General features: G+C 43.1%; 1 protein-coding gene across 1 annotated transcript in view; it reads left to right on the top strand.

Annotated features, from left to right (window-relative positions):
• Positions 1-12070, top strand: part of Znf236 (zinc finger protein 236) — a 103723-nt gene that overhangs the window by 46600 nt on the left and 45053 nt on the right. Inside the window, exons 11-14 of the mRNA XM_021150329.2 lie at positions 1101-1304; positions 5221-5362; positions 5925-6185; positions 10263-10519. Of these exons, the coding sequence (XP_021005988.1) occupies positions 1101-1304; positions 5221-5362; positions 5925-6185; positions 10263-10519 (864 nt within the window). The remainder of the gene's footprint in view (positions 1-1100; positions 1305-5220; positions 5363-5924; positions 6186-10262; positions 10520-12070) is intronic.

The following is a 12070-nucleotide window of genomic DNA, read 5'->3' as shown; positions in this document are numbered from 1 at the left end:
ATAGCCTCACAGGAGACAGCTATATCAGGGTCCTTTCAGCAAAATCTTGCTGGCATATGCAATATTGTCTGGGTTTGGTGGCTGATTATGGGATGGACCCCTGGGTGGGGCAGTCTTTGGATGGTCCATCCTTTCATCTCAGCTCCAAACTTTGTCTCTGCAACTTCTTCCATGGGTATTTTATTCCCTATTCTAGGGAGGAATGAAGTATCCACGCATTGGTCTTCCTTCTTGATTTTTCTTGTGTTTTGCAAATTGTATCTTGGGTGATCTAGGTTTCTGAGCTAATACCCATTTATCAGTGAGTGCATATCTAATGACTTCTTTTGTGATTGGGTTACCTCACTAAGGATGATATCCTCCAGATACATCCATTTCGGCAGATCTTAAGTGGGGGATCGGTATCTTTGTCAATAACACTGATATTGAGATAAAGTTTGCATATTTTAAAATTCATGAAGTATACAATTCTAATTGAAACAGTTTTATTACTTTGCCCCACCCCAGGCTCAATATTGACTGTCAGTCATGCACTCAGAGCTCCTAAAGAAGCCACTGCATGTTACGTGCCTGTCTAGGGACTCTGCATTCTCACGAATAGTCAGTGATGGAGGAAGCTCCTTTATAACGGAGGGTGCTGGGGATGTCTTACCTTATGGTTACTGTGTGGTGACAGTCACCTTCCATTCTGTCTTATGAGATACTAATTGTTGTCCTTGCATTGCCTGGAGGTGGGGGGTGTCCCCACTGCCCAGGAGGAGGCCTGCTCTGTCTTGTGGATGTCGGTTGCAGAGACTGGGCTGACATGGTTTGCATTTCTCCAGGCTGACTTGTTATTGAACGTGCATGTGGAACAACTTAAGGATTCGACCCTAAAGTTGTCTATGTGCTTTCTCAAATGAAGACCTATTACATATCCTAAGTTCTATATAGTAGTACTATTTAAAAGCAGGGGGATGGCAGCTGATTGCTGAGACACATAAACTCCTCGTGTGGACCAACAAGCCGTCTAGTGTTTGAAGGATTTTATATGGACTTTGGTGGTGGTTGTTGACATGCAGTTGCTTGCCATGACTCTAAACCGTCCTTTGTCTCATTAGGAGTTAGACCTTTTGCTTGTCCTCACTGTGATAAGAAGTTCCGCACCTCAGGCCACAGGAAGACTCACGTGGCTTCCCACTTTAAGCACACGGAGCTGAGGAAGCTGAGGCAGCAGCGGAAGCCTGTGAAGGGTCGGGTGGGCAAGAGCAGCGTTCCTGTCCCCGACATTCCTTTGCAAGAACCCATTCTCATAACTGACCTAGGTAAGATGGAAGCTAGAGTGCGGTGGCTGTTCGTGGGTTTTCCTCTGGGACCTAGAGAGATGTTTCTGTAATATGGTGTATGCAGGAAAATACTATTGGTGAAGTCTTCATTGGAAATTGCTCTGGGGGGCTAGTATGTTCCAGAATCAGGATTACAGCCCTAAAACAGTACTACTCAAATCGTCATAAATAACGTGAAAGGAAGAGGAGTCTTGTAGGAGTCCTTACTAAAGAGGTCTTCCTGGGGGCTGGAGAGGTGGCTCAGCGGTTAAGAGCACTGATTATTCTTCCGGAGGTCCTGAGTTCAATTCCCAGCAACCACATGGTGGCTCACAACCACCTTTAATGGAATCCGATGCCCTCTTCTGGTGTGTCTGAAGGCAGCAACAGTGTACTCACATACATAAAATAAATAAATCCTTAAAAAAAGAGAGAGATCTTTTTTCGCTTTGGGTCCATCAAGGTGAAGAGGGATTTTAATTGGAATACCCGCTGCAGGTCGTTATGTTTGTCTTTGGATTCCCACACGGTGTGCTGTAGATTACTATTCTGGCCGTTTAGTCTTTGCATTGGGAAGAAAAAGAGGTACCTGTCGTTTCTAAGTTTGTTTCACCGCCATTGATGATATAATTAAGACACGGTCTGATCTGACTAATGAGTAGCACCTTGGATGTCTGAGGGCCTCACAGATAGGCGTCTCTCCAGGGCCTCTTGTCTCTTCCTCTTGCTTTAAAACCCAGCTTCCTACATGTACGCAGTGCGCTGTGCTCACACGCACGCACAGCTCATTACTATCTTTCATTTTCTCCCGCTCCATTCTCAGCCCCTTCTTCCTCCCAAAGCACATCATGCAGGGAGCCACGGCTGCTGTTCTCTTCTGTGTCTGTCACTGCAGCAGCCACGGTGCGCCACAGCATTTCTTCCAGCGATGTTGCACTTTGTCTGAGGTTCCCAGCATGTGGCCCACAGGCCTCCTTCATGAGGACATTGATGTCATTCCTGAAGGCCCCGCCTCAGCAAGCATCATCGCAGGGCCTGCTCCCTCCTCACTGCCGTCAGGGTGGGCGGCAGAGTCTGTCTTCAGATACACCAGAAGAGGGCATTAGATCCCATTACAGATGGTTGTGAGCCACCATGTGGTTTCCAGGAATTGAACTCAGGACTTCTGGCAGAACAGTCAGTGTTCTTAACTGCCAAGCCATCTCTCCAGCCCCCAACACAAGACTTTTGTAGGGATAGAAGCATTTGGACTGTGGCACTCATTAAATTTTACAAGTGAATTTATATAATTTACCTAGTTGAGGTAATCTAACCTGAGCAAAATTAATGCCATACTGTGGCGTAGTATGACAGGGGTTAGGGGGCATATAGAATTATATATCAGGTTTGTGTCAAGTCATAGCCTGACAGTGAGATGTCTAATATAGCCATGAACTTTTTCTTTTAAGATTTATCATCTTTCTTTCTTTCTTTCTTTCTTTCTTTCTTTCTTTCTTTCTTTCTTTCTTTTTATTTTTTTTCGAGACAGGGTTTCTCTTTATAGCCCTGGCTGTCCTGGAACTCACTTTGTAGACCAGGCTGGCCTCGAACTCAGAAATCCGCCTGCCTCTGCCTCCCGAGTGCTGGGATTAAAGGCGTGCGCCACCACGCCCGGCTAAGATTTGTCATTTTTAAAAGTGTGTGTGTGTTTTGTGGGGTATGTGTGTTAGTGCAGGTACCTGCAGAAGGCCTAGAGCTGCAGTTACATATCTGAACTTGAGGTTTTTACAACTGTATTATGTGCTTTTAACGACTGAGCCACCTCTCTAAGCTCTTTTGAATTTATCTAAGATTTATCTACGATTATGTTATAAAAATATACACAAAACCCTGAGGTAATTTTACATTCAACGGTTGTGGAATTTTCCACTTGTAGCATCATTTTGGCTTTCACAATACATTATGGAACATTTCACACTTTAGATTAGGGATCCCCAACTTATATTTTTATCTACAGTTACAGTTTCCTTTTAAACTGTTTGTGTGCGTGTGTGTAGGATGTATAGATGTAGGTACATGAAGATAAACTTGTGTCTCAGCCTTTTTGTTATTTTAAAATAGCGTCGTTGTTGTGGTTGTTGATCTTCCAAGTTGCTGTTTGCTGTTTTGGTCAGTGTTACGTTATGGTACACTCGGCTGTGTGTCAGGGCTTATTATGGTGTATTATAATTATAGTGTATTATATGTGAGATGATAAGTTTTCCCGTCCTGTCACTTTGCAAAATTTAAGCTATGTTCCTGTTTGCAGTAGTAAGGTCAGTTGTATTTTTCTATAAGCTCTACTCTTCTTTGCTATTACAGAAGAGATTTTAAGGAATTTAAAGTCATTTTTAGTTTGCTTTTGACTTACATTGAGTAAAATTTATTCATGGCCTTCTTTGAGATTAGTGGTTTCCTAGAAAGCCAGAAGCAGTTCAATAGAAATGAGTGTCTGGCAGTACCAGCGTGCTAGGGTTTGCTGTGCGCTTTACTTCTCCTTGCTGTGTCCTTTAAAGATTGAGACCTTATCATTAGCTTTGTTTTATAGACCTCGCCTAAGCAAAATTAGCAGAAATAACCATGAGTATTACTTCATATAATGGTTCTTAGGGGGTCCCTCCCCTGCCCCCAGCTCAAACTCTTCAATGTCTTTTTTATAAACCGTACACTTGGAAACCATTTCAGATGTTGTAATTGCACGCGAGAGGGAAGACACTAAGGAGCTGTTGTGTATACTGGAGTCTTTCACTTCCGTACCCAGGGAGCCCAGAACACCGCTGCCCGTAGAGTTCTGTGTTGACGTGTAAGGAAGGTAGTGTCACCTAGAAAGACTTGGACAAGACATTAAGGGTCTGCATGAAGCATAAGCAGTGGGTTTTAGGGGAAAGAATTAGAACACAGTTTGCTCTTAGAGAAAGTCAGGAAAGATGGAATGTCCTAAATGTGTGATTACTCTGTGGAGGCCAGTGGCCCTGCTGAGGGGAGGAGGCTGCACATGCAGTGTTAGAGCCCAGAGTGTTAGGGTAGCAAGGCCTGCTGAATCTTGACAACAGGAAGGGCAGGCCAGGCTTCCTCTTAGTGTTCCAGATGACTTTCAGTTACTGGTGTTTGACAACTAAGTGCTGAATTGTGTGTTTAGCCCAAAGGCACTGTCCCCTGTGTTTATAGATGAACCAATCAAGGAAACCCTTTATTTCAGAAAAGCATGTAAATCCTGCAATACATCGGTCAATAATCTGAATTCTTTATTTACTTTACCGTATGTGAATGTTTTGCCTGCATCATATAGGTGTACCACATGTGTGGCCTGTTAGATCTCCTGGAGCTGGGATTAGGGATGGTTGTGAGCCACAGTGTGGTGCTGGGCCTTGAACCCGGGTCATCTGCAAGAAGAACACAGTTCTCCTAACTGTTCAGACATCTCTTCAATCTCTAGGTTAATTATCTTGCCATCTGTAAATACCCCTTTAATAAAACTTTGGACAAAATGCTGCCTTTACAGAACAAAATGTCATCTTAGACATATTTATGTTTTGAGTTTATTATTGTGCTTATGTCGTATTCATACTGAAAAAAGGAGAGATTTAAAATCCTGATGTAGGTTTTGGATGTATATATATATAAATCTCATGCCAGCACGTGCCTTAAAAAATGGTTCTAGACTCCAGTGTCTGTTTGTAATGATATACACACTCTGCAGGGCCAGAAAATAGCTATTGGTAAATATTGCACCACAGGGATGGGCATGACTTGGTTAAATAGATGATAGTTAATGACATAGTTAAAATGGCTGGGCTCTCCAGTCACCGGCACCCTTACCTTTACCTTCCCGCAATGCCTTTGACACATTAGTAGTAGCACTAACAGGGATTATTCCTGCTTTTCTTTTCATCTGTAGGTCTTATCCAGCCCATTCCAAAAAACCAATTTTTTCAAAATTATTTTAATAATAGTTTTGGCAATGAAGCAGATAGACCATACAAATGTTTCTACTGTCATCGAGCATATAAAAAGTCTTGCCATCTTAAACAGCACATCAGGTAAGGCCTGAGAGGAGGTGGGGGGACGTAGTGTGGGATTCAGTGCTCTGCTGACTAAGTGTTTAGGGCGTAGTGTGGGATTCAGTGCTCTGCTGACTAAGTGTTTAGGGTGATGTTGTTACCTTATGGTAAATATTTATTTGACCATAAAATTTTTGTGACATTTTTTATTCTTGAATATATTCATTCAAATATTTTACTCAGAGATTACCCCTGAGTTTTACTTATTTTCCAGTTATATTTTAGTATTTGCAATTTCCAGCATGTGTCAAAGACCCACTAGTTTCATCAGTGAAAAGAAGTAGACATGCTCTCAGGAGAGGCAGTGTGGTGTTCTGAAGATAGCTCCACTGAAAGCTCATGCTTTCCCCTCAGGGGCCGGCTGGTAGCTCTGGGAAGTTCCTTGCCCGAGTCTCGGGTTTGCTTACTACAGAACATAGAGAGTGACATCTTTTCTAGTTGCTTTATAAAGAGTGTCCTAGCATGACGTGCTTTGATTTTACATTTATTACCGTGTTATAAACATGTCATGAGTCTATGTAGGTTTTTACCTGCCCTTTAGATCACATACAGGTGAAAAGCCTTTCAAATGCTCCCAGTGTGGCCGAGGCTTCGTCTCTGCAGGCGTGCTCAAAGCCCATGTCCGGACGCACACAGGGCTGAAGTCTTTCAAGTGTCTGATCTGCAATGGAGCCTTTACCACAGGTGGCAGCTTACGACGACACATGGGCATACATAACGACCTCCGTCCCTACATGTGTCCCTATTGCCAGAAGACATTTAAGACTTCACTGAACTGCAAGAAACACATGAAAACTCACAGGTAGGTAGACGGCGGATGTGATGCCTACGACACGCTTGCCTTTTAATGAGGGTCCTGCTTCCCAGATCGGGTGGGGAGCAATTCAGAAGGAATTGTCTTTGCTGCCTGTGCTGTTTTCTCATGGTGCGTCTGAGGTTGAGGAAGGTGACTGTTTGTGCTTAGGGATCTAATGAGAGCTATAGATGACAGCATGAACTTATGCATTTTTTAGCTTTTAAATTTGGCTTGAGCCAATGCGTGTAATCTAAGAACATGAAAGGCTGATGTAGAAGCATTGCTGTCAGTTTAATACCAAACTGAACTAGAGAGTAAGAGCCTGTCTACAACAAATAAACCAAAATAACCCTAACACACACACACACACACACTTTTCTTTTTTAAATGAAAACAGGGTCTCACTATGTAGCTCAGGCTTGCCTTAAAGTCCTGCTTGCTGGGGATTACACATGCGGATAATACCATACCCAGTTAACATTTTTACTTTTAATACTGAAGCAGTCTATATTAGGCAAAATGCTTTATTGTAAATTCTCTTTTTTTTTCAGCTGATAGTCAAATATAGACCCAATATAGTTGGTGTAGTGAAGATTTTTAAAAAGAAAGTCTTAATTCTGTGATATAGGTTTTTAATTTTGTGTGTGTATGTATGTGGGTACGAGTGAGGGGGGGGGAGAGAGAGACAGAGAGAGAGAGAACGAACTCGTGGGAGTTGGTTCCATCCTATTCTGTGGGTTCTGGGGCTAGAATTCAGGTTTCCTGGTTAGAAGTAATAGGACCCTTACTTCTTGAGCCATCTCCCTGGCCTGATTTCTAGGCTTTATAAATGAATTTCTGTGGTATTCTATTGTTGAATTACAGACCACAAGCATTAGATATGCTATGAAGCTGTTATTCACTGTAACCTATGTTTAGTTGGTAGAATGCTAGCTTGACCATGAAAGATGTAGCATAAAAGAGGCCTACTTCTGACTAGAACTGAGTCCAGCTCACCTGAGAAGCTACAGCAGGACTAGAGTGCTGTGGAACACCTTAGGTCAGCTGAAGTGACGGCCGGGCCCACCATAGAAGGGCATAAAACCTGTTGCCCGAGAACCCTGACCCATAGACAGCATTTCAACTCAGGTGTGCCTGCCTGTACATTCCTACAAAGCAAACCGAATGGCCGAGAAACACCTAAAAAAATTTCAACATCCTTAATCATCAGGGAAATACAAATCAAAACAACCCTGAGATTCCACCTCACACCAGTCAGAGTGGCTAAGATCAAAAACTCAGGTGACAGCAGATGCTGGTAAGGATGTGGAGAAAGAGGAACACTCCTCCATTGTTGGTGGGATTGCAAGCTTGTACAACCACTCTGGAAATCAGTTTGGCAGTTCCTCAGAAAATTGGACATTGTTCTACCAGAAGATCCAGCAATACCACTCCTGGGCATATACCCAGAAGATGCTCCAACTTGCAATAAGGACACATGCTCCACTATGTTCATAGCAGCCTTATTTATAATAGCCAGAAGTTGGAAAGAACCCAGATGTCCCTCAACAGAGGAATGGATACAGAAAATGTGGTACATTTACACAATGGAGCACTACTCACCTATTAAAAACAATGAGTTTATGAAATTCTTAGACAAATGGATGGATCTGGATGATATCATCTTGAATGCGGTAACCCAATCACAGAAGAACACACATGATATGCAGTCACTGATAAGTGGATATTAGCCCAGCAGCTCAGAATCCTTCTTAGAAGGTGGAACAAAATACCCATGGAAGGAGTTATAGAGAAAGTTCGGAGCAGAGACTGAAGGAATCACCATCCAGACTGCCCCATTGGGGATCCATCCCATAAACAACCACCAAACTCAGACACTATGGCAGATGCCAACAAGAACCTGATGACAGGAGCCTGATATAGCTGTCTCCTGAGGGCTTTTGCCAGTTCCTGGCAAATACAGAAGTGGATGCTCACAATCATCCATAGGACAGAGCACTAGGTCCCCAATGAAGGAGCTAGAGAAAGTACCCAAGGAGCTGAAAGGGGTCTAAAGCCCCATAGGACTAACATCAATATGAACTAATCAGTACCCCCAGAGCTACATGGAACTAAACCACCAATCAAAGAAAACACATGGTGGGACATGTGGCTCTAGCTGTATATGTAGGTGAGCATGGCCTAGTCGGTCATCAATGGGAGGAGAGGCTGTAGGTCCTGTGAAGGTTCTATGTCCCAGTGTAGGGGAATGCCAGGACTGGGAATGGGAGTGGGTGGGATGGTGAGCAGGGGGAGGGGGAGGGGATAGGGGGTTTTCTGAGAGGAAATTAGGAAAGTAGATAACATTTGAAATGTAAATAAAGAAAATATCTAATTAAAAAAATTCTATAGCTAGGAAAAAAAAAGAGCTAGAGGCCATAAGGGACACTGAGAGCAGGACAAATAGTGTCTCCAGGGATAGTGTCTCTGAGTAACACCGTTGGGTCATTCAGTTTAGATGGTCGGCCTTGAAAACACACATTTGAGTAACATTTTTCAGACTGAGCAGGTGATATTTTGTGTATTAAGGGATATATGCATGTGTATATACATATATATTATGTAACTACAATTAATTTTTTAAAAAGGCTATGAATTTGACAGAGCAAGGAGATAGGGGATAAAAGGTAGAAGGAATGATGTAATTATAACCTCAAAAAATAACAAGAAATATCTTTATAAATAGACATACATGATCATAAAAGTAAAATTTATAAAAATGCAAACCAAACAACTCGGCATGGAAGGAGAAGCCCCGTGAGAGATGGTCCTCAGGGAGGGGCAGGTGGCGTGGCTGAGGGGTGAGATGCGCTTCCTGACCACTAATGTTAGCTGTGCATTCTGTTTCTTCTGTAGTACAACTAGTTGAGAAGGGATTCTTGGCTATTGGAAAATGAACAGCAAGATTTCGGAACTCAGTGTGGTACACAGAGGAGGCAGACACGCTAAGATTCTGGGGTAGAACACGCACATGTTACAGCTGTGGGCTTAACCATGCACATAGGAAAGGGCAGGGGTGACTCATTATCTCAGATTCTTTGGTAGCTAGCCAGTTAATCAGGTAATTGATGTCATTTTCTTAAAGTCTCTGGAGTCTTTCACTAAAAATTCATTGTTCATCTCTCTCTTTGAAAGATAAATTGTTGATCCCAATGATCGGTATGTTTTATATATGTAAATATTGCTAAAAACAAAATTAACATGAGAAAGTCGGAATGGACTGTGCCTCTTATTACGTGTTCTGAAACACAATGGTTAGCTGAATTTGTTAGTTGGTTTGCCATTGACAACAGTTTAAGGATGAGCCCTTACTTGACTGTTCAGAGGCTCTGGAGTGGGCGCCTAGCACCGTAACTTTTAAGCACTACTGATGATGCACATCATGGCAGAGGAGCCATTTGACAGAGTCTGCTTATCTTTTGGCATTGAGGAAGCAGAAAGACAAAGGAAGGATCAGGGAACAAGTGACAGTCTTGAAAGGCATGTTTTTTGCAACTAGGACCTTCTTCCTATTGTTCAATACCTCCACCCAGAACATTAGGAATTTAGCAAGGGATTCTGCCATTGAGTAAGTCTCACTTCTGAGCATTGCTGTATTGGAAACAGTCTTCAACACATGACTTATGGGTGGTTGGGGCTTTCTATCCATACCATGCCACAAAAACTGCCTCCCCTGGGTAAGAGGCAACAGGGGAAAGATTGCTTTTAAAGGAATGTGGGCATCGTGAGACTCGGTTCCATTTTGTAGTCCAGGGTAGCCTTGAGTCATGACAGTTCTCCTGCTTTGGCCTCCCAGTACTGAGCTTCAATGTGTACTATTACTGTGGCTTTGTACATGTTGGGGATTGTTGTCTGTGCTGGCCTCTGTGCCTCTGAGTCTTGTAATTGCTGACAGCAATTGAAGGCAACAGGAGTTTCTTTAGGATTATAAAGTGGTCAAAATGAAGTAATTGAAGAGTAAAACTAGTGTTTTAGTGCATGGTATCTTTCACAGTTGTCTTTCTGCTGTTGATATGGCTTGTGCGCTGTTCTGCTTTCCCAAAGGTACGAACTGGCCCAGCAGCTCCAGCAGCACCAGGAGGCCTCCTCCATGGATGACGATAGCACCGTGGACCAGCAGAGCATGCATGTGGCGGCCCCCATGCCTGTGGAGATCGAAAGTGCAGAGCTGCAGCAGACTCCAGAGACAGTGGCAGCAGACCCTGAGTCTATACTGGAACTAGGGCCACAGCATGTGGTAGGCACAGAAGATGCAGCGCTTGGACAGCAGTTGGCAGATCAACCTTTGGAGGCGGATGAAGGTTCTGTTTCAGGAACTTTAGCTTTTCTAATGATCCCAACCAAATCTTGTGGTCCTGAGATTCAGTGCAGGCCCTGTTGCCTTCTTTTTGGTGCTGGGGTGCCAGGGGCCAACCCCAGCGATCCGTCCTTCCTTCCTTCCTTCCTTCCTTCCTTCCTTCCTTCCTTCCTTCCTTCCTTCCTTCCTTCCTTCCTTCNCCTTCCTTCCTTCCTTCCTTCCTTTTTCTCTCTCTCTCTTTCTTTCTCTCTTTCTTTCTGCTTAGGGGAAAGTGGAACATCGCCAGTAGGGCAAGATACTTAGCTGTTTGAAAAGTCACTTTGCTACGGTACCTATCGTGCCTGTCTGAGTTTCTCTGAGCCCAGAAACTTCAGTCTCTGGCTCTTAGCACCTCGTAGTAAAATAGGGGGATTAAGTAAAGGATTAATTGCTAGAGCTTCCCCCTCTTGTCCACATGCCTCTCACTGTCAGTCTAGGGGAAAGGTTAGAGCAATAAACTTGAGTTGAACCAGGAGAAGAGAATCATGCTTGCAGAAGGAATAAGCTCACAAACTCATATACAGATTCATGCATACACATTCATACATTTCTGTTCAAACCAGTTGAGACCAGTTACATGCTTATCTCATAATTACATACTTACACACACACACACACACACACTCACTCACTCTTCCATATGTATATGGAGCAAAAGATCAAACACCAGTTTAGAAAGAACTCACTCATTGTGGATGAAAAATGAGCACTAAATCTTTATTGCATAGAGAAAAGAAAAAGCTTCTACCATTTTATTGCTAAATGAATTAAACCCAAGTCTGTAAGAAGAAAGAGTTGTACTCTAAGCCTGCCTTGCTATTAAGGAAGGACTTGTTCTGTCCCGTGGTAAGGAGAAGCCTGCCTGCTCCTTCTGCTTTCTCTGCACCTTCTCTGCATTCTGCATATTGTTCTCTAAATTTTTTAAGTTGCCATATAATTTCTGAGTTATTCCACTCTGCAGTCTTCTAATAATCTTGCTCTCTCCTCCTGCTCTGATGTGATAACGGCCTTGTTCCTGATGCCTTGCTCCCGGTGCTCTCACCCCCAATGCCATGCAATGTGATGTTCCCTGGTGTTTTGTGCCTTTTCTAGGAGAATAGATCACATGGTTTAGCCCAACTTCCCTTTTTTACAAAAGTTCATTAGAAGTTCAAACTAAATTCAATCATAAATTGACTAAGAAGTTTACAACAGAGAATGTTTACATGTGTATCCATTAAGTGTAATTATCTGGTAAACGTTCATCTTCTGTCACCAGCTAGAGTTAAAGGCCGTAACTAAGTTATCCTTGAAGTGTTGTATAGATAAGCCCAGTCAATACTTGATCTTCCCTCTTTGCACCTCGAGTAAGTCGCTAGTTCCCTTTGGATGAGCATGGGCTGATGACTTTGCAGGCTGTGGAGTGTGCTTTCTAACGTGCAGATAGATGCCTGCTGCTAGTGCAGAAGCAAGTAACTTGACACTTGCACACTGGCAGCGTTTTCATTGCAGTAACTTGACACTTGCACACTGGCAG

This window comes from Mus caroli, chromosome 18 (genome assembly GCF_900094665.2).
Source record: "Mus caroli chromosome 18, CAROLI_EIJ_v1.1, whole genome shotgun sequence".
Classification (NCBI taxonomy): domain Eukaryota; kingdom Metazoa; phylum Chordata; class Mammalia; order Rodentia; family Muridae; genus Mus; species Mus caroli.
The sequence above is the reverse complement of the archived record's forward strand: the minus strand, read 5'-3'. Positions and strand labels throughout refer to the sequence as shown.